The following is a 24,389-nucleotide window of genomic DNA, read 5'->3' on the forward strand; positions in this document are numbered from 1 at the left end:
CTTGGAGCCAATACACAGTATTGACTCTAAGATGGAAGGTAAGGGTTTAAAAAAAAAAATATGTGTCATCTTATACCTTGAGTTCATCAGTCCTCTCTCATCAGTTATCATGCTTCATCATTGGTCCTCTGTAATTGGGACTGGTCATAGCATTAAACAGCTATATCATTCATCCACTTGATATTTCTTAAATGGATAGTAAGATCCAACTCTGTTCAGAGATTTTAGATCTCTTCCAGGAACCTTTGTGATGCTGTGGGACTTCATTGTTGTTGTTTTAAGGAATGAGATCTGAAATTTTTTCTACTGCCTTTAGGAATTTCTCTTCTCTTAGATATTTTATGAATTGATCCTTCATTGCTTCCAACATTGATCTTGTGTGTGTACTTGGTTCAATCTGGCTGCTTTCCCTGTCTTCATTCTTTTTTTTTAACCCTTACTCTCTGTCTTAGAATCAATATTATGTTAAGAGTTAAGTGACTTGCCAAAGGTCCCATAGCTAGAAAGTGTCTGTAGCTAAATTTGAGCCCAGGATCTTGTCTCCAGACCTGGTTCTTTATCTACTGAGGTACCTAGCTGCCCCCTTCCTGTCTTTATCCTTAAATAACATTTCTGTCTTTCCTATAAACATATGCAGGAATGTAACATTGAGTCCAAATGTAATGGTTTGATGGACCTTGCTATTTGTTTAAAACCATCATAGCAAAACCAGATCATTGTACACAGAAACTGAAATACTGTGGCACAACCAAATGTAATAGAGTTTGCTACTAATAACAATGCAATGATCAAGAACAATACTGAAAGACTTGTGAGAAAGAATGCTATCCACATCCAGAGAAAGAACTGTGGAAATAGAAACTCAGAAGAAAAACATATGATTTATCACGTGGCTCAAAGGGTATATGATTGGGGCGGGGGGGTTGGCCTTAAAAGATTACTCTATTACAAATAGGAATAATATGGAAATAGTTTTTGAGCAATGAGTATAACCCAGTGGAATTACTTGTCAGCTCTGGGAGGGAGGAGGTAAGAGAAGGAGAGAACATGAATCACATAACCATGGGAAAATACTCTAAATAAATAAATAGTTTTTAAAAACCATCAAAGATTTGCAGATCTTTTTCATTTTTCTTGACCTTTGCATTATATTTTTATCATTTAATTTTTATCCTCAGGATGATTTCTTGCCAAGCTTTCTTGAAACTGATTTTCCACTGATTCTATTTTTAAGGTGATACTCTCATCATTCACTTATCTTTCTTTGTAAGAACTTACAGGTGACTTCTTTCTTAACTGTTGTTGCCTTTGGATACCAACTTTATGCTAGGCAAATCTGTCATGCTTGCTGATCAAGTGTTTTAAGGCTCTTAAAAATCTCCTTCTTATAACAATTGATTAATCAGTTAAACTTCTGTAAGAAAAAACAAATGCTATAATTTGATTTCTGCATTACATTATGCATTTATCATTATTATTTATTTAAATAGCTCAGGATTGAACTGTCTCAACTGCAAACCATCTTTTTTTTTATTCTTCATCTTATAACTTTTTACTGTCTGATCTTTGCTCTAACACAGTGATGGGCAAACTACAGCCTGGCAGGCCAGAAGCAGCCCCTTGAAATATTCTATCCTGCTGCCTGACATTATTCCTAATCTGACGAATACTATGAATAGGATACAATACAATGAAACTTTGAAAGAGCTGCCTTAGAAACAGATTGACAGATGAGCATTTCCTTTCCTTTGGCCCCCTCTTTAAAAAGTTTGCCCATCACTGGTCTAACAAGTAAGAGGGCTGACTGTACACAGAAAATTGATTCAAGGATGATTTTTGCATCAATAACAGATGTAATAGGGGAATTTTGAAGGATGTAATAAGGGAAATGGAAAGATATAATATGAGGCTGAAGCTAGGGGTAATAACTGGTAGGATCAGGGAATAAGACAAGGCAAGGGACCCAAGGCTGGAGGTAATCAAGGGAACAGACTAGGTAGTAGGGAAGTTAAGGCAATATAGTGGATGAGGAAGGTTCAATGATAAAGGATGGTAGTTGAGGAGGTAGGAGAAATAAGGGAATGTCTGAGTTCAGGGAGTATAACACTGAGGTAACAAGGGTTTCAAGGGAGAGGACGAAATAATCTAGGCAGGCAAACAGCAGCAGGGCAAATACACACTGGGACTTACGCTAGAGACAAAATACTGAAAGGAAATAGACTGATCCCTTCAAGTAAAGGACACTATACAGACAAGTTAGAGTCAGCCAAGACAGATTGAAATTGACTACAGAGTTTAGTCAATTTCACAGGAAGGGACTTGAATTAAAGTTACACTTCTTTCAAAATGGATACCCTCAGCTTCCTCAATCCCAGAGAGTATGTTGTTTCTCTTCCCCTTCCTCCCTCTCTTACTAATTAACTAATGAAGTAGCCAAAGGACTTGTTTAAACACAAAAGAGGTTTATTGCCTTTTGGGATAGATTGACAGGGTAGAGGATCAAGGTAGCCCTAATAGCCGCTTAGAGAAACCTCAGGTGGGGGAAGGGAAGCAGGAATGTGAGACTGAGAAAGGACCTGCCTTTACTCAGCTCTCAAGGTGATTTTGAAATCAAAAGGGTTTAGGAAGTTGGATACAAAGACTCAATAAATTATTTGTTTAAACTAACTCTTTGTTTCACTCTCCTATTCACTCTTCTCAGACATTCAGATAAGGGAAATGAAGGTAGGAAATAAGGTAGGGTAGGGAGATTCAAAGGATTTATCTAAATTAACAAATCTCAAAAAACTGCAAATCTAAGCTAGGTTTCAATCTCAAGAAGGAGCTCAGCTGGACCCTGGTTCCCTCCACGAGTTCCCAGGTCCAACTGAAACTTTTTCCCCAAGATTCTAAACCCTTAACTGACAATAGAAATTCTGCAAAAAAAGTTATACCCCTACTCTACACTACAATATGCCCCTTTTCTTTTTAAAATGTGCATCTAGCACCATTTTAATAGTTACTAAAGTCTAAGGGAATGTTACTCTTATACTAAGCTAAATTCTAACTAAGCTCTTATCCCTAAGTTTGCAAAATAAGAAAAGGTTGCTATCTCCTAAACTATGCTAAATTAAACTAAGGTAAACTAAGACGGGTTAAGGTAAAAGCATAGGAAAGGAATGGGGATTTAAGTTGTGCAAAAAATTTTGAACAGAAAGGAAAATAAATTAAATCCAAACATTCACAAACATTCTTAAGGCTAATATTTGCTAACTAGAACAAAGTAATGAATTCTATCTATGCATCTAATTTTATGAACTAATCAGAAAATAGTAACTTAGAAAAATTTTGAAAATAAGCTTCTAAATTCTAGTTCACTTGCTAAAGTTAGTGTATGAATAGATTAGTACATTTATGCCTATGTTAGAAATGTTAGTAATAATAAGTAAGACTATATTATTTGTAAGTCTATTGATTAAACCATAGACTTTTGCTATGCACAATATTTACAAAGAAAATTTAGGAAAATCTGTACCTGTACTAACTTACTAAACTAACTAAACTGTCCCTGTGTGTTAATAAAACTTATTGCTAAGGGTTAGTAAGCAAAATACATATTTACCTGACGTGTCAGGTGATTTGAGTAGGTGTCTGAACCAGAGTAAGAGAAATTCTGTACTAAGGCAGACATACTCTTCTCTCTAAAGTGTAAGTTTTGTGTTTCACATGTAAATGTGAAGTCAGGAAAATGTATTATGTGTCGTCTAGTGACTTATCCGTGTATTGATGTGTTACATACTTACTCTACCGGAATTCTTTTGCAATGTGCATGTACTGCTTGGATGGAATCTAGAGTTGTGTGCAGTGAGAATTCTGTTGGGTGTAAGTAATCTCCTTCCAAATACATGTGTCCAGCGCTGATCTGATGTTCCTCTTCACAGTGTGAATGTCCTTCTTACGATTGATGTATTTGGTCATGGATGTCTTTGTAGTTCTCAGGTTTGCTGTCCTCATGAAGATCTGCGAAGTCAGCAATGCCACACTACACTACACAAATCTTTTGCTATATAATCCATTTCATTTTGGGGACATTACTCTATGCTATCTCCATGTCTCTTTTTTCTCAAGTAAAATATTCATGATGTAAAAACATGAGAATTCTGGAGTCTACAAGTCTTTGGACTCTTTCATTTCTATTTCCTGAATCATATTTTCATTGTAGTCACCAAACATTAAAGTGAATGTTGGTTCAAATTGGAAAGAATTATAGAATTTTTCTACCTTTTCATTCTCTGCAACTATGTTGACATCTAAGTTGCAATTACTTTTACAAGAAGCTTTTTGCAAATACTTATGTTGAGCACTGCAATTATGAGTCAAATGTCCTACAAAATATTTTTGTTCTCTTCAAATGTAGGATAAAATAAATTAAGAATCATTCATTAAACAACTCTGAGGTAGCACCTCACACCTAGCAGATTGACTAAAATGATAGCAGGGGAGAATAATGAATGTTGGAGGGGATGTGGCAAAATTGGGACATTAATGCATTGCTGGTGGAGCTGTGAATTGATCCACCCATTCTGGATGGCAATTTGGAACAATGCCCAAAGAGCTCTAAAAGACTACCTGCCCTTCGATACAGTCATAGCATTGTTGGGTTTGTACCCCAAAGAGATCAAAGATAAACAGACTTGTACAAAAATATTTATAGCTGTGCTTTTTGTGGTGGCAAAAAACTGGAAAATGAGGGTATACCCTTCAATTGGGGAATAGCTAAATAAATTGTGGTATATGCTGGTGATGGAATTCTATTGTGCTCAAAGGAATAATAAACTGGAGGAATTCCATGTGAACTGGAATGACCTCAGGGAATTGATGCAGAGTGAAAGGAGCAGAGCCAGAAGAACATTGTATACAGAGACTTATATACTGTGGTAAAATAGAATGTAATGGACTTCTGTACTAGCAGCAATGCAATGACCCAGGACAATTCTGAGGGATTTATGGTAAAGAACGCTACCCACATTCAGAGGAAGAACTGCAGGAGTGGAAACACAGAAGAAAAACAACCACTTGAACACATGGATTGATGCGGACATGGTTGGGGATGTAGACCCGAAACAACCACACCAATGCAACTATCAATAATTTGTAAATAAGTCTTGATTGATCATACATGTTATAACCAGTGGGAATGTGTGTTGGATATGGGGGAGGGATTAAAGGGGAGGTGAAGGGGAAAGTAAAAGCAAGAATCATGAAACCATGGAAAATTTTTCTAAAAAAATAAAATATTTAAATCTTAAAAAAAAAATCATTCATTAAGCACCTCCTATGTACTAGCTACTAGTGATAAAAAAAAAATACCTTCTAATCACCACCTCTGCCAGCATTTTTCTTTGCCTCTCCAAGGAATATTTCTGCCCTATTCTTTCAATTTTACTTATCACAAGAAACAAGGCAGCTTGGTGTCACAATGAACAGAGTAAGGAAGACCCCAAGTTCAAATCTGACCTGACATTTCCTAGTTGTGTGACCTAAGGCAAGTTACTTAACTCTGCCTCAGTTTCTTCATCTGTCAAATGAGCTGGAGAAGGAAATGGCAAATCACTCCAATATCTATTCCAAAAACACTCCAGATGGAGTCATGAAGAGTCAGACATAACTAAAACAACTGAGCATCACAGGAATACCAAGTTTTATATGATTTATCTTCTTGAGTAGTATGTCTATTTGGTGGTCTCACATTTGGAAAAATCCAAATTAAAGTTTATAATCTAAAAACTGTCTCAGTACCCTCTGCTCTATTTTCTGCCATTGTCACTGCAGAAGTGGGAGAGCTGCATGGAACTGACATCATTTTCTATTTGTCAGTTTCAAGGATTGAAAACAGCTGAAACTCCACAAATTCCTATACTCCAATGCCTCTTTAGAAGAGAACTTTTCACTAGTAGTGCTAGTTCCCAAAAATTTAGGGTAGATTTTAGGATCTGTCGGTGTTGCCATACTACAAAGGATTTGACTATGTAATGAAACAACAGACTGTCTACATTCTGAGAATCAATTTACCTAAGTATAGAAAACCTTGACACCAGTTAACAACTTGACGAACTCTAGCCATAGCAGCCCATAGAGAGTATAATGAATAAAAATTTTACATAATAAATCTTCAGGGTTAATATGGCTGCAAAGAAGAAGCAGGGCGCTATAACTCTCCTTACTACCAACCACCAGCATACCTCCAAAGGACAAAAAGCCAAATCCAGATGAAAGAAGGGACTCCATGATAGGGTGCAGTATCAAAGGTACATGGGATTTGGGCACTTCCAACGCTATAAGGGGGGGGGGGGGAATAGTTCACATCAAAACACGAGCTGATCAACCCTCCCCCACCCCACCCACAGTACCAGACTCAGAGGCTGCACACCAGAGTTAGAGTGAGGGGGGGGGGCACAAAATCTAGCTCCTTGGCAGCTAACTGGCACCACTAGGAGCTTGCCCCTGAGAGCAGCAAGACTTGAGACCCCAGGAGGCTGGAGAACACAGACCTTGGACAGGGAGTGGGGCTTAGGCAGCAGCAGCAAGCTGAGCCTGGGGGTGGAGGGGGGGGGGAGGGGAGAGAGCCTCAGGTGGAGGAGCAAGCATGGGTCAATTTCCGGGCTCTGGCAACTGGCTAGGACCATGGGGGCTTGACCCTGAAAACAGCTAGACCAGAGACCCCAGGAGGCTAGGGAGCTCAGACCTTGGGCGCAGGAGTAAGGCTAAGTGGGGCTGCAGACAGCTGAAGCCAGGGGACTCACAAAGTAGCCTCAGGCAAAAACTGCTCCCTAACTCCATACAAAGAGAGTTGGCTTGCCTTACTCAGACTTCTAGCTAAGAAAGCATAATGATGCCAAGCAAGGCCCAAGAAATAAACAAGAAGACCAAGAAAAAAGCTAACACTTGATAACTTCTACACAGAAAAAACCCAGAAAACAGAGGACAAACAATTAAAGACATCCAAACCTTCCCAAAAAAATGAAAATTGGTCACAAGCTCTTTAAGAGTTCAAATCTGAGATCGTGAGAAAGATGGAAGAAATCTGGCAAGAAAAGTTTAAAAGGCAGAATTTCACAATTGGAAAGTGAGGCTCAGAAATCAAATGAAATGATAAGCAAATTGAAGACCAGAAATGACCAGCTGGAAGCCTTGAAGAGCCAGATAGACCTGATAGAAAAGGAAAACCAAAAGATTATAGCTAAAAACCAGTCTCTAAAGGCTAGAATTGGGCAAGTAGAAGCCAATGATCTCACAAGACAGCAAGAATTAATAAAGCAAAGTCAAAAGACTGACAAAATAGAAGGAAACATATCTCAATGAGAAGATAATAGATCAAGAAAACAGGTCTAGAAGAGACAACTTGAGACTTATTGGTCTTCCGGAAAAATCAGAGACAAATATAAATCTAGATATCATACTACAAGAAATTATCCAACAAAACTGCCCCAATGTCCTCGAACAAGAGGGCAAAATAGACATTGAAAGAGCCCACAGACCATCCTCTACACTAAATCCTCAAAAGACAACCCCCAGGAATGTAATAGCCAAATTCAAAAGCTTCCAAGTTAAGGAGAAAATCTTACAAGCCAGAAAGAAACAATTCAGATATCAAGGAACTCCAATCAGGATTACACAGGATCTGGCAGCCTCCACACTATAAGACCACAAGGCTTGGAACATGATATTCAGAAAGGCAAGAGAATTGGGTCTACAACCAAGGATCACTTACCCATCAAAACTGACTATATACTTCCAGGGGAAAGTATGGGCATTCAACAAGATAGAAAATTTCCAAGTATTTGCACAGAAAAGACCAGGAATAAATGGAAAGTTTGATATCCAACCACAAAAACCAAGAGAAACATGAAAAGGTAAATAAGAGAGAGGAAAGAAAAAAAAACTCTTTATCTTTAAATTGCCTTTCTTCAAGGGCTTCGATAAGATCAAATTATTTGTATTTCTACATGGAGAAATATTATGTGTAATTCTAAAAAACTGTACTCACTATTATAGTAATTAGAATTAGTAATAAGGAGAGGTTGGAGTACTAAATGGTCTAAGATGATATGGGGGGAAAAGTGTGTGGGGGGGGGGAATAGAAGATGGCACCAAGAGTAACTTGAAGGAATAAGAAAAATAGGATAATCTATACCACATAATAAATCTTCATCATACTTATGGTCATTTGACTAAATACACAGGTACTATACTATAGATACTAATGAATCTTCAAAAGATGGCATTTTTCCAGCTGTTTTCTGATGCTTACAAATGAATGCATTCTGCTCCTTATAGCAACCTTTTTAATTAAAGCACACAAATCATTCCTACCCTGCCATCTCCATTTATAAAACAGATTATTGATACAATCTTTTCCCCTGATACAGCATTTCTCCTGCTTGGCATGAAATTTTATGTATCATTACCTGGATTTGTTCAGGTTAATTCACATTCATGTGAATCACTTCACTCATTTCTTCATATATATATATATATATATATATATCTTTAAGGGATTAAGCAGGGAAGATGGATGAGAGCAGGAGATAATCACTGTCAGTCTGAATTGCTGTCATTACTCTTAATTCTTTCTCAGTGGAATTATTTTTAACAATTTCTGAAGGCCTATGAAGATTCTTATGTAGATGGGTTCAACTGAAACACCATGGTAGGAGTTGAATGTTAATTCTATAGAAAGAAGAATTTATCCCACACTCCATGCTAACAATTCCAACCTGAGATATGGGAGCAATAATCCAAGCCCCTAATATTGCTATTTCTCACCAGAGAACCAGTTATAAAAGCCATTTCCTTAGATGAGCCAGGGATTTTTGAAAGATCTATTAAATGTCCACTAAAATACTACTGTTTAAATTTATTATTTTTCATTAATAATTTTTTCATAAAAAATAACATGTAAACTTCAAATAAATGCAAATATGAAGTAATGTATAATCACAGTACATATTTATTGTTAGAACTGTTTACAGAAAAATCTTTATTACTGCTATTTTAAGAGTATGATTTTTTTTTAACTGTCTCTTATGGCTCTGCTTTTGGAATTTTTATTTAAAAAGTCACAAAACAGGTTATTTTTGAGAAGATATCAATCTTATTTTAAAAAAAAAGTTTAAGAAGCTCAGCAATAGTCATCTTCCCTAGTAACTGCGGCCAAACAAGGTGTAGAACTTGGCAGATTTCTTGCCACAGATGCACTTGGCTCCAGGCTGCAGCTCACAGAGAGGTGTGAAGGGTATACAAAGGCTTTTTGCTCCCATTGAAGGGGCACCAGGTTCAAGATCTTGATCTCTGAAATAACAAAAAGAATTTTGTTTATTTTTGCCTTACAACTTTATTACACTGAATTAGAGTACCAAAAGTTTTTCACATTAAATGTTCTGTATAGGTAATGCGATAATGACCATATAGAGCTCAACTTCATTAAAAAAATATTGACTAGGTGACTAATAAGCAAAGGATTATGAAAAAAATTTTGAGAACTGTTAAGTGAGGCACAGGATGAATAAGACAAAGACTCTGTCCACAAGAAACAGAGCCTGGTGACAAAGAAAATACAAGTTACCCATAACTATACTACAAAGTAGGATATGATATAAAAGGTACAAATAGAGTGCCATAGGGATGCAGGGGGTCACATATGCTTGAAAAGGTACAGGAAATGCTTTATGGAGGAGGTAGCATTTGAGATAGACATTCAAAAATACTTTAACAAGTTCTAGTAATCTATGTTACTGAATCTTTTTTTTTTTAAAAAGCAACTCTTGAAATTAATGATCAAAACACTTATTAAAATTAGGAAACACAGAAGGCACTTAAAGGTGTTGATTGATTTGTCATTGCTTGGACTATTGCAAAAGTTTCTAAATTGGTCTCCTGACTCAAGTTTCTTCCTTCATCAATCTATAGAGGTAGGTGTCAAGTGATACTATACTATGAAACCCAGGTCTTGGTCTTGTTCATGAAGATTCATGCTTCCTATTGGCCCTAGGATCACATGCAAACACTACTGTTTGCATCTTAAGAGAAGGACCAAAACTTAAGTCTACCTTGAAGAATCAAGCAAATTTTACATCATTAAAGGATGTCATTGCATTAAAGGATATGCAAGTAGATTTTAAAGCCTGGTAGGTGCTACCATACTGCAAATGCAGCAAAGGCAATGAAGCAACAAAATGTCTACATCCTTAGGATTGATCTAGCTATAATCCTCTAGTATTAAAATTCTTCATAAACTGGATCATCTTTCTAGGCACTCTAATCCACCTCAAACCAACCCATTTACCATTCCTCCCACATAATATTCTAACTTCTGTCTTCCTACCTTTATATAGGTTGGCTCATAAGCCTGAATCCCACTCCCTCCTCATCTTTGCCCCTCAGAATCCCTAGCTTTCTTCAAAACTCAAGTGCTAGCTCCTATGAGGCCATTCCTAATTTCCCCAAGCTATTAGTGCTTTCCCAACCCACCTGAAATCATCTTGTATTATTTATTTTATCTATATTTTGCATTTATTTATGGATGTTCTGTTTCCCAGATAAAATGAATCCACCTTGAGGGCAGGGATTGCTTTATTTTTGTGTTTGTATTCTCCGTGCCTATCAGTATCTGGAATTTAGTAAGAGCTTAATAAATCTTTATTAGTGGATTACTATGTTATACCTTATAGATTTAAATATTAATTTATAATGTTGAAATTTATTTAAACCTCTATTAAAAAACATGAGGGTATGGTCTCGTTCATCCAAAGTACTCATTACATATAAGTTCCATGAAAGCTAGTTTAGTGTCTCTGCCAAACAATGTTATACACAGAGAAGGTGCTTTACATATTTTGTGGAAGTGAATTAACATAACAAAACTTAAAAATGGATCCCAACCACACAGAAATATCTAACCCCAACAAGTACTAAATCTGCATGAATTTAAACTGAAAGAGAATGAATATTTAAAATAATTTCTAAATATTTGTACTTTTAATTTATATTTAAGAATAAAATTTACCTGGCTGTAGTTTTTTTGATCCAGTCTTCACAGTCAATTTCCCCACAGAAAGGAATCTGAGCCATCTGAGGTGGGGCATAATGAAGAAAAAGAAATTTTAATTTACTGTATTCCATGAAAAATTGTATTTAAGTTTGGAACCAAATTACTTTCATCTATAAAGTAATATTTCTCAACTTCATTTCAATTCTTATACTTGTCATCTGTATGATAAATTTGCTAGAGCATAGAAGGAAAGATATGAGGAAGGGAAAGTGCCTCTTCTGTTTTCCCTATCATCTATATAAACATGTATGTTCACATCTACATGAATAGTTGCCATTCTCACATTCTTCTCTATAGCTAACTATGATTTACACCATTCCAGGTTAAAAACTGAAAAAGGAGAACAAAGAAATCAACAATAAAACAACACACTAAAGATTGGGATAGTTAAAAAATCCGAAAATCATGTTTGGAAAACAATGATCTAATAGAAGAACAATGTGGCCCTAAGTAGCCCTAAGCTAGTAACTATCACAAAACTGTCATTTTGAACTTTCTGGGCCTTAACTTTATTATGCCATAAGATTCTAGCTCCACTAGAAGTTTAAAGAGAGAAATGAAAGAAAACATAGAAAGCATTTTTTAAGTTGGATTTAGAAGGGACTTTAGAGATCAAGTGGTCTAACTGCCTCATTTTAATGATGATCTGATGAAGTGACTTGCCAAAGGCACAAAGACTAGAGCCAGATTTTGAACCCAGATGTTCTAACTTCAAACTGGGAAATATAGATATACATGCGTACTGGGAATCAGAGCCACGTTAAGAGGTTTAGAGGATTTGAGTTTTAAATAACCAATCTGTTTCTTTAAAAAATATTTATGTTTAATTGTTACATAGTTGAATGGGGCTTAGGACATAAATTTTTCATTTCTTTGTTTTTGTTAGTTTTAAGTATAACTTCTGATTTGAGTTTATGGAATTACACCTGATATTTAGTCCTGGAGAATCAGTTTACAATGTCTAACAGTCCTGAAAACATTGCACACCCCAAAGCTTAGACTACTGAAACCTGCCTTTTGTGAATAAATCATATGGGATTGTAACTGATGTTTGAGTCTGATTCCAGATAAACTACAAAGGGAGTGCTAATAAGCAGCTGATCATGGATGTCAACAGCAGGGGTGATATATGTTAGTGCCAAGGTGGGAAGAACTCTCTCAGAGAAGGGTCTGAAGAGCAAGTATTCAGCTGACTCTGAGGTAGGATTTTTCTGATCTTTTACTTGGTAGGACATCTCCTTTTGCAAAGAATATTCTCATAGATATGACTCCAGCTTGCTATCCCTATTACTCTTATATGGAATAGAAATCAGACTAAGGGATCACATTCTTCTTTTTGTCATAATTCTGTCCTCTTCTTTAATATGGCAACTTTTTTTAGTCATGGTAGATGGTGGGTCACTGCAATATTGTTTCACCTGGGCCTACATACTTGTAGGATATAAGCTCTCTCCACTAGAAAGTGGGTATCAGGAACTTGTTACAAATTTTTTTTATTTATATACACACATGTATATATACACACATGTATATACATACATACAGTGATCCCTCACCTATCACAGGAGTTACATTCCAGAGACTCCCACAATAGATGAAAATCTGCAAAGTAGCGGGAGAGCGAACAGACCAATGCTACAGTTTCTGAGCCAATCAGCACCCAGAATACTGAACACAGTGCTGTGGTTGGTCGCCTTTGTGCAAGTGGTAGTGGTGTACTGCATTTCCATTGTGTACAGTACGGTATTCATTCACAAAATCCCATGATATAATGAAAATTCTGCAATACGGAATTAGATTTTGTTTTTAAACCCGCAATATAGTGAAGCCGCAACAAGTGAACTGCGATATAGCAAGAGACGACTGCATATATGTTTTATATGCATATTGTTTCTTATTTTGGGGAAAGATGATTCATATAGTATTTGAGTGACTTCTTTACTTCATTCTTAAATGATAAATACTTAGCCATACATCCTATACCAAATATATTTTGGTTGAAAAAGAATATATACACACTGTTTTAGAACACTCATACTTATTAGCATTTTTAAGACCAATCAATGGAATTGCTCACAAAGACCCTTTGAGAAGTTTTATTAAATTTTTATCAAAGAAGAAAATGAAGCTCTAAGTTGAATGATTTGTCCCAGTGCACACACTGTTAACAAGTGCAGCAAACCCCACATTGCAGTCATCTAACTTGGATAACAATATACTCCCTACTACAAAATTGCTTCTTTATTGAGAAAAAAGAAGTAAATTAAAGCTATAGATTATCAAGAAGGCATATTAATTATTAAGCTAGTAGGAATAAACTTGGTATAGATTCCACCTCAAGAAAAATTTAAACAAAAGGAATAAATAGTATTAACTATAGTTACAGTCAATACATTTTGTCAGGATTTGAAATGGAAATAATTTACTATCAAATTCTACCTGAATAAAATGATATAGAATAATCTGGGTTAACTACTAATGATAAATGTAATTTAATTATAACAATTTCATTTTGCCTCTTCAAGGCAAAAACATTTTTCCCTTGAATTTTAAAACAGAATGGCTCTTATTTGTAAAATGATTTTTTAAAGTGAAAAAAATCAAAGCTCAAATAAACTATGGGAGTATTTGGGCTAAAATAATTGTGAAACTTGCCCCCTTTTTGTTGATATTTGGTAAATCATTAGCACTAACTCAAACAAAAAGGATTAAAAACTCTAACATTTACAAAAGGTATTGTTTACAATGAGTTAGAAAAGTGGGAAGATCGGAAAAGGGCCAATCATATTTAATTATGCAGTGACAAGAAAAATGTTCATTTTGGTTACAAATAATCTCTTCCTATTAGAAATATATTCACTTGTATTTTATTTTAAATTGTCAATTCAGCAACTAGCTTAATATTTTTTATTTGATAACTATTTTAAACAATATATTAATGGTGTAGCTTTGGTTGACAGTTAAACTTCCTTAATTTTAAGCAAAGATTCACTACACCCTAAGTTTGGGTTGAAAAAAAAGAGTAAAAATTCATCTAAAACCATTAAGAGATTATGCATGTTCTAATTTTTTGAGATGATCAAAATTTTCAGGTTAAATTCAATCCCAACATTTACTACTTATGAGATCAAGGACAAATGACAACCTGTCTAAATCTCAGTTTCCTAGATAATAAATAATAATAATAAGATACATAATAAAATGGAGCAATTCTTAATACTGCCTACAGATTACAGGATTGTCCAGAAGTGGTTTTTAAGGCTAAAAAGCTACAACAAAACTTTATCATTATTATAATTTTAACTTTAGTTCAGTCATTGAAAGATGTTTAGTTAGCACAAAAGCTTAATTCAACATTAAATCAGAAAATTTTTCATTAGAAATTGTTTGGTCTAAAAAAAATTAAAATTAAAATAAAATAAATTATAAATAAAAATAAACCATAAATAAATAAAAAAGAAATTGCTAGTTTATTGAAAACTATTTTAATGGGAAATGTTACAAAGATATGAATGTCATCATACTAAGTTCTTAAAGAAGAAATTTAAAACCATACACCAAAAACAAATAACAGTGTAACACAGGTAAATATTATATTTATATATTACATAAATACATAATGAGCAACATTAAATTATAATAATAGTGTGTATTATAGCTAAAAGTAGAAAGAGAAAAGCACATTCATATTCTATCAATGTGAGTTTATTTAAATAAACATACAATGAAACATGTTTGAATGATTTTAGTGGAAATATTCACTCTTGACATCTGAGTTAAAATGCATAATAGTTCAGTTAATTTGGCCTTCTACATTGGAGTAACTCCCAAAAGTAAATTAATTATATTTAAAGAAATTTAGGGAGGTGGAGGGGGCAGGGGTGGAGGGGGGGGGGGGTTGGATAAAATCAATAACCAGAATAGCAGAGTGCCTAAAAATTACCAAATTATGCTTTACCTATAAAAGTTCTTTTTTTTCCCACTCATAAAGAAGTACAATAGCTATATTTAAACCAGTCTTGAAAAATTTTTAGTGGTTATTACCCTTTAAACTATGAGGATGCAACAAGTAAGCAGCCCCAAAGCACAGAAAATTTTTTAGTGCCTAAAACATGCTCTTTGGACTTACTTTCTGAAATTCAGTCACAATCTAGCTTAAACCAGGAGTTGAAATACTTACAATGGCTTATTTCTATTAGTCTTAAAAGATAGCTTAATTATCATGTATACTATTAGTTTCTGTGAAAGTCATTGTTATGACAACTAAAGTTGTGCTACAGGCTAATTTATTAACTCATGTTTAAATGTGGTATAGTAGACAGAATGTCAGGCCTGGAGTCAGAAAGATTCATCTTTCTCAGTTCAAATGTGGCCTCAGAAACATAATAGCTGTGTGACCCTGGGAAAGTCACTTAACCCCATTTGCCTCAAGTCCTCATTTCTAAAATGAGCTGGAATTGGAAAAGGAGGGTATGTCCTTCAATTGGAGAATGGCTGAACAAATTGTGGTATCTGCTGGTGATGGAATACTATTGTGCTCAAAGAAATAATGAAATGGAGGAATTCCATGTGAACTGGAAAGACCTCCAGGAATTGATGCAGAGTAGAAGGAGCAGAACCAGGAGAACATTGTACACAGAGACTGATATACTGTGGTAAAATCGAAAGTAATGGACTTCTGTACCAGCAGCAATGCAAGGATCTAGAACAATTCTGAGGGACTTATGAGAAAGAATCCTATCCACATTCAGAGAAAGAACTGTGGGAGTAGAAACACAGAAGAGAAAAACAACTGCTTAAACACATGGGTTGATGGGGATATTATTGGGGATGGAGATGCTAAACAATCACCCCAGTGCAACTATCAATAATATGGAAATAGGTCTTGATCAATGATACATGTAAAACCTAGTGGAATTGTGTGTTGGCTATGGGGGGGGGGGGATAGGGGGGGTGGAGAAGGTTTTGGGGAGAGGGAAAGAACATGAATCATGTAACCATGGGAAAATATTCTAAATAAAAAATAAAACAATCAAAAATTAATTAATTGACTGATTAATTAGTTGGATTAAATGAGCTGGAGAAGGGAATAGCAAACCACTCTAGTATCTTTGTCAAGAAAACCACAAATGAGGGAGCACCTGGGTAGCTCAGTGGATTGAGAGCCAGATCTAGAGATGGGAGGTCCTAGGTTCAAATCTGGCCTCAGACACTTCCCAGCTGTGTGACCCTGGGCAAGTCACTTGACCCCCATTGCCTACCCTTACCACTCTTCTGCCTTGGAGCCAATACTCAGTATTGACTCCAAGATGGAAGGTAAGGGTTTAAAAAAAAAAAAAAGAAAAAGAAAAAGAAAACCACAAATGGGGTCATGAAGAGTAAGACATGACACAAATGACTGAACAACAAAAAACATTTTTAAAAGATTGTATTTTTTTAAAGTAAACTAGAGATATTATTTCTACAATAAAAGAAATGAAAATGCCATAAGAGATAAACTTTAAATAAAAAGAAAAAAGTAGGATGTATATTCTTATAACAGAAAAACACCCTTCCACTGAAACAGGTGATATATTCATTATATGATCATATAATGGAAGTGAAGTGAGAGGGCTTGAACAAGGATAGAACTATCCAAGAAAACCCCCATACACAAAAAGAATGGGAAATTTTGAAAAATAGGTTTCTGGTAAGACTGGTAAGGGACCTTATCTAATTTTATGGATGAGGACACAGTCCCAAAGGAACACTGATCTGCAATATTATGGATGGAAAGAGTCATCTTTTCCAATGTCTCACACAATGAAGGAATCTAATCTCCCTTGCATTTTTTTATTAGATGGTTTGGTGTCTGCTTTTATAACTCTCAGTTCTGAGAAATTCACTCTTTTTACAAGGCAGCCAATTCTTTGGGCCTACCTCAAAACTATATACAGTATTAAGTATTTTGTCTGTTTGTATTTCTATCCCTAGCGCTTAGAATAATACCTAGTACATATTAAGTGCTTGATAAAGGACTTATCAATCTCTCTATAGAAAAACAGACATATAATAGTCAAACATCAGCTAATATTTGATGTATGTTTTGGTAGGATGATATGGTAGAAAGGACACCAATCAGACACTATTGGCAGTCTGAGTCTGGACAAACTGTCACATCTTTAGGTTTCAGGTTTCTTCACTCATAAAATGACATAATCAAATTCACAAAAGGATTCTGTCCATATATTAGACATTATGGATTATCAACTACCTAAATGTGGTAAGACATTTATTAACTATTCATTACAAAGGCACATACTTTAAGTAACCTCATATAGAAAAAAACTTTACAGCAATCCTCAGATAAGAATATTACCATAACATATACCACACTTCATCTAATTACAAAAAGGCACAATCATAGTAATTAAAGAGATCAATTAAAATTTTTAAATTCACCTAAATCAAGGTTTTAAAGCTTTCCACAAGTCTCTTACCTTTCCAGAGTCCAAAACTTTCTGAAATTCTTCCATTGTATTGGCTACAACCATGTGAGTTTTGAGGTCTTCAGATGCTCTAAAAAGAAAAAAATTCATACATATTTCCCTCTATTCATCAATATTTATAACAAATTTGTTATAACAACAGGAAGTAAACAAGTTGGAATATATCAGTGGGCTTAGAACCATAAGACATTTATTCTAGCTCAGGCTCTGCTATTAAGTGACCTTGTACAAGTCACAACCTCTCTGAGCTTTTAATATCCTCATCTGAAAAAAAGGATGATACCACCTGACATGGTGGGTTATAAGAACCAAATGAAGCTGAAAATGCTTTTTGAATGCATACTAGTCTTACTAACTTGATTTTATATGTCAGTCTCTTCACTAAGAACTTAAAAGTTTTTAAATTTTAGGAATTTAGTTGGTTAAATAGGAAGTCTTTAAGAATTTATACATGCTGCTTCTTTTTTTCATGTTCACATGTCAATTATATACCTCATCCCCCTCCAATCAAATGAATGGCACAAAATATAAGGTAATAAAACATCTCTTCCCCTCAACATATATTCTCTCTCTTTTGCATTTTGGAGCTACCTAAGACCATGTAAATGCTTAAAGTGAAAGCTTTTGTTTGGCAACTCCTTTTTTTACCTATATAATTATATCCACTTAATGACTGTGGCAGGTTAAATATCTTGGACTCCTGGAGATAGTACAAATACTAGAGTCCAAATTGACATCCTGGTCACAACAAATTTGATAGAACATAAAATTTGCTTCATTATGTACTATAAAACCTGGGTTTCAATGTAAACAAGAATGTTTTGGAATTAATATTTTTCTCTATGGAGTACCATCTAATTAGTCTTTGGTCAGTATTTACTGAAATCCAAATACTGTTTATAAACAGTTACATAAGAACATAAAGAAAACAATGAAAAATGTTACTTGGGAGAGGGATGAGGAGAACAGTTAGGAAAGCCTATAAAAATTTCTTCTCTAAGAACTTATTATCATACATCTTAAATAAAGTTTCTAAGGATCAAACCTTTTGAAAAGGTTAACCTGGATCTCCTCCAAAATATCACGAAGCTTCGTTTCAGCCTCCTTTTCAACAATTGTCAGCTTTTCACCAGTGTCTCGTCTAACTGCCACAAACTGACAGTTCTTCATATCACGTGGTCCCACTTCAAGTCTAATTGGAACCCCCTAGAAAATTTAAGACAACTGTAACATAAATACACACCATACACATGCACAAATACCTGCAATTACATGAATGTCAAAAATCATAAGAAAATACAAGTGTATGTGCACATAAACATACATTCATATTCTCTCTCTCTCTCCCCCACCAACCTCCTCTTCTCTAACTTGAGCAAAATTACAAAAGCATATGAAGGAGCTATTAAGTTACTAAAGAAAATATGTGACTGTCATAACAATCACTGTGTGATGAATACCCCTTTATTAGGTAATTTCTAAGTCTTCAAGAAGCTCACACTCTGTGTGGCAATGTAGAAAAATAGAGATCTTGAGGTTCAACCAACTGTACCATTAGTTTTGAAAAAATTTTATCAAACTTATCCCAAACCACAGATCCTTTCAATAAAGAAAAATATAGGCAAACAAACTACCAATAAGCAGCAGGCTTATTATGTTATATAGGCCTGGGTAGTTCAAGATGTAGCAAATATGTAAAAATAAAGGTTTATTGATTATTAATTGGTAAAGACTATATGATGGGTATAATACTTAAGCCCTATGAGCTCAATACTTTACAGTCTCCATGGGCTCCTTACAAAACTAAACTGAAGCATAAATAACTGCTAACAGTCAGTAGAGCAACAGGTTCACGTTTCCCCAACCTTGGAGCTTCTGATCTCATCCTCCCAATAATCTTTAAAACCATAGTAGAATATTAATCAAAAGAAACCTTGGTTTCTTTGCAAAATTCAATAGGACACTAAAACAACAACAAACAATCTGTCTACTAAATAACATTTTAGGATAGTGTACTGGTTTTGTTTACAAATAACAGACATATGAATATGGCCTTTTCTTTTTTTTTCTTTTTCTATTTGGCCTGGAACTAAACTTTCCTTTATGTGGTGTCTGCCCAAATTGGAATAAGAGCTCTCTTAAGAACAGGAACTGTCTAGGCTTTTCTACTTGTATCACTGAGCATGGTGACTGGCACACTCTAAACCCTTAACTGCTTTTTCAAGCATGCATGCATTCATTCCCTAATAAAAGGTACAGTTCAGCATCACTGAACAATGAAAAAAGAATGATTATTATGATCCAGAAATACTACCTTTATTCATAATTCTATTAAGCCTTTTGACTCCCAAGGAGGAAGGACCACATAACTGATGCAGCCTCACCACTGAAAATATTTCTTCAAGTTTGAACACTAGGTGATGCAAAAGCCCTATATATACAGGCTCAAAGAAATGAAGGTAATAGAAAATGGAGGAGACACAGATAGATGGGGGTATAAAGGAGTATATATTAATAGTTTTATATTCCTATCCAAGTCAAATAGATAGTAATAAGCTTCTCTTTTAGTGTGTCACTCTTTTTTTTTGTCTCTAGTTGCAAAGTTCTGCCCCATGTCTACCACAGATAAAACAAACAAATAATACTACATAAAAAGATAGCTTTAACCTAAAAATCCCCTATGTGAATCTATCTGTACTAACCCTAAAAATACAACATTTGGTTTATTAATATTAGCCTCCCTAATAAAATAGGTACAATAGGGAAAATTAGGTGGTACTATGGATAGAGCATTAGGCCTGGAGTAGGGAGGACCTATGCTCAAATCTGGCCTCAGACACTTCCTCCCTGGGTGACTCTGGGTGAATCACTTAAGCCCATTTGCCTAGTCCTTACCTATCTGTCCCAGAGTTGTTATTAGGGCAAAAAAGCAAGAAGTTAAATAAATAAAACAGGAACAATAAGTCAACAGATATTACTTTAAATATTTACATAATTAAAAAATTATCCCCTAGAAATTGGTCTGACTTTGTAAGGGAAAATACACCAGACTACTACTGAAGTGATATATTATGTTTCTATTATATAAATAATCAACAAAGTAAATAATTAGAAGAGATAGAAATTATACCTGTAGAATTCCAACAAAGCACACAAATGACACTATTATACTATATTAAATATGGTTGCTTTGGAAGAAAGGGAATGTGACCCCCCACCCCCCAAATAATGAGAGTTATAAAGGAGAAAAAACATTCTAGTTCAAATTAAAGGGCTGTTGTATGATGAAACAGAAAACCAGAGAATGGAAACAGAAGGGATTTCAAAAGTTATTTAGCCCCCAATCTAATGTTTAATTCCCTTCTAAAGACTCTCTGCAAATTGCTAATAGTAAGCACTCAAATGCCTCCATTAACAGGCAGACCATTCCTACATTAAATAGAGCCAACTGTTATAAAGTTTCACACAGAGACAAAATCTACTTTCTGTAATCTTTTTTTTTTTTAAAGCTTACTTCCTGTCTTAAAATCAATACTAATACCAGTTTCAAAATATCAGAGTGCTAAGGGCTAGGCAATTAGAGTTAAATGACTTGCCCAGGGTCACACAGATAAGAAATGTCTAAAGCCACATTTGAACCCAGTACCTTGCAGTTTCAGGCCTGGCTCTTTAACTAATAAAATCATCTATCTGCCCCTTCTCTAATCTGTTTCACTGAATTCTCCACTGATTTCTACCCAATGGTCCAATAGTTCTGGTCTTTTGAAGTCATAAAAATATAATAAACAATCAAACACAAAAGAAATAAAAAATATTATAAAGGAATGTTCCAACACAGAACTATAATCTAAAAACTAATAAATTTCTACCATAAGATTCTGACAATTTAGACAGACTAATCTCAGAGAAAGAAATAAGCAAAGTCTTCAAAGAATATACTGATGTTTTTCCCTTCAAAAGAAAAAACTGGGGGCAGCTGGGTAGCTCAGGGGATTAAGAGCCAGGCCTAGAGATGGGAGGTCCTAGGTTCAAATCTGACCTCAGACACTTCCCAGCTGTGTGACCCTGGGCAAGTCACTTGACCCCTACTGCCCACCCTTACCACTCTTCCACCTATGAGCCAATGCACAGAAGTTAAGGGTTTAAAAAAAAAAGAAAAAGAAAAAACTACCTCAAAAATGGGGGTTGGATGGATTCACCATAAAAATCTCTTTAAATTACCAATAAAATATAATCTTTACATACATGTATTATTCGTAAACATAGAGAATGGTAGACTATTACCCAATACCTTTTAGAGGCAATTTTTTCTTTAAATCATGCCTTTTGACCTAACAATTTCACTGTCAGGAAAATTTCCTGAAAGTGTTATTTAAAAAAGGGAAGGGAGCTACGATATACATTAGGATTTACACAGCAGAAATGTTACTCAGAACAAATAAAAAAACAAAACTGGAAATAAATGTTCAAGAAATGGGGAATTAATTATTAAACTGTTAAGTTAATGCAATGGAATATCAGTGTAACTAAGACCAAAAAGGTTGATGAATGCCAAAACATTTGGTAAGCTCTCTATAAAAACAAGGCAAAGGAAAAGAACCAAAAAAAAAAAAAAAAAAAAAGGATAACTAGATGGAAAACTGAATAAGAATGAATAGACATCTTAATCCCGAAAAGATTTAGAAGTGACTGAGAAACTGTAATGATACTTTATGTACTAAAATTAATTTTTTTAAACCCTTTCCTTCTGTCTTAGAATCAATACTGGGTAAGAAGAGAGGTAAGGGTGAGGCAATGGGGGTTAAATGACTTGCCGAGGGTCACACAACTAGGAAGTGTCTGAGGCCAAATTTGAACCCAGGACCTCCTGCCTCTGGGTCTGACTCTCAATCCATTGAGCCACCCAGCTGCCTCCTTGAAATTAATTTAAATGTAAATAGCTACTCAGCAAACTTAGTCATATATTCATGCTCAGTACTAAGACAGCTCTTTAAGTATTTCAAAACAGTCTTCATAACAAGTTTTTAGTGAAAAAGTATGATAAAGTTGGAATTCCTCTCCACATTTTGGACCCAGTTTTCTAAGGGTCTACATTAGTTCTCTTCAAATGTGGACCAGAATCAAATACAAAAGCCCAGATATAACATGACTACCTTAGAAGAGTGAAACTATGATTCTTCCTTGTCCCAATTTATATTTTATATCCATATCTATGCCATGTATAGCCTCATATCTCATCTGATTGCATAAATTCCTATTCAGAAATCTCCAGTGGTTATTATTGCCTATCCTAATGGCAGGCAAAATATAAACTCCTAAGGATGTCTTCCAAGGACTCGTTTCAAACTACCTTTCCAGACTTACCTCTCAGGATTCCTGTCCATTCCAGTTGGAATACTCACTGTCCTCATTTTCCATTAACTTGTACTGCCCTCTTCTGTTTACATGCTCAATTCACAACATGCCTAGAATCCAGGCACCCTTATACCCATTTTCCAACTCAAAATCCCTTTTTGGATGCCCAATCCATATGCTGCCTCTTCTTTGAAACCTTCCTCATCCTTCTAGCTAAAAGTGATCTCTCACTCCCTATAACTCTCATAATAATCTGTCTGGGTCTGTCGAATTAAAACATTTGGCCTTGCCTTAGAGTTATCTGGATATGTTACCTATCAGATTGTAAGCAACATAGAAGTAAAGACAATACTTATTTCATCTCTCTGTGTCTAGAGCCTAATGTATTGTTAATGCTTAATGTTTGTTGAAATGAATTGAAATGTAGTCTAAATTCATAATGGCTTTTTGGCAAAGCACGTTGTTTATAATCTGTAGTCAACTAAAAGCCTTAAATTTTTTCCAACACAGATTGCTAACCACATCTCTCAGTGCGGCTGATTTTTTTAACTTATGTGCAAGATTTTATATTCATCTACATTTCAATGTTAGATTTGGTATATTGTATTATTTCAGCTTACTAGTATTTGGGTATTATGAATCTGTCATCTACTGCATAAGCTATGCTTTCCAGTTTCATGTGAGTCTTCACCTTATCTAGCCAGGTCTCTAATACACTCCTCTCTGGACATAACTAAGCCAGGACCCCTTCTTTGGCCTTTTTTTTTTTTTTCCACACTAAAACTGCACTCCTGCCCCTGGGGGGCCTTATGTTCTCTGTCTGGTGAGCTTTCAACTTATTTTGCAGTCTCCAGCTTATCATATACTTCCAGACTCCCTGATCATCCCCAAGATAAGCCTCTGGGCAAGAACTCTCTCACTCCACTTTCCATCCCTACCTCTTTCATGTGTCATCTCCTTTTAGAATGTAAGCTCATGATGGTTGTTTAATAAAATAATTAGAAGTCTTTCATCTTTATGTCTTTAACATTTCTCTTGATATTATAGAGCTTTCACTTTTCTCCAGTGAATTTTGTTATTATTTTCTTGAGTTCTATAAAATATCCCTTTGATAATTTGATTGGTACAGTAATATTAAAGCTGTAAAAAGACTGTGGCTGTGTTGTCATCTTATTACACTGGCATAGTCTAGCCATGATCACTCAGTATTCCTCCAACTATTTAAGTTCCTCTTCATTTAAGAAATACTTTGTCATTGAATCTATACAAGTATGTCATGTGCTTTTGTATATTGATCTCTAAATGCTTTATGTACTTTGTAATTATATGGAATGGGATTTCCATTCCTATTACTGCCTCCTGTATTTTGCTGCTATTATTCCATAGAAATTATTCCATCTGTTGATTTTTGAGGGTTTATTCTGTAGCTTAAAACTTTGACGAAGCTATTGTTTCAA

General features: G+C 35.0%; 1 protein-coding gene across 1 annotated transcript in view; it reads right to left on the reverse strand.

The window, feature by feature from the left end:
• Positions 1-8,971: 8,971 nt before the first annotated feature.
• The window catches only part of EPRS1 (glutamyl-prolyl-tRNA synthetase 1), a 67,536-nt gene continuing 52,118 nt past the window's right edge, over positions 8,972-24,389 (reverse strand). The window contains exons 29-32 of the mRNA XM_044671837.1: positions 18,623-18,783; positions 17,569-17,647; positions 11,045-11,109; positions 8,972-9,330 (exon numbers count right to left, since the gene is read on the reverse strand). Coding sequence (XP_044527772.1) covers positions 9,180-9,330; positions 11,045-11,109; positions 17,569-17,647; positions 18,623-18,783 — 456 coding nt within the window. The 3' untranslated portion in view covers positions 8,972-9,179. The remainder of the gene's footprint in view (positions 9,331-11,044; positions 11,110-17,568; positions 17,648-18,622; positions 18,784-24,389) is intronic.

The sequence above is a fragment of the Gracilinanus agilis genome, chromosome 4 (assembly GCF_016433145.1).
Source record: "Gracilinanus agilis isolate LMUSP501 chromosome 4, AgileGrace, whole genome shotgun sequence".
NCBI lineage: Eukaryota > Metazoa > Chordata > Mammalia > Didelphimorphia > Didelphidae > Gracilinanus > Gracilinanus agilis.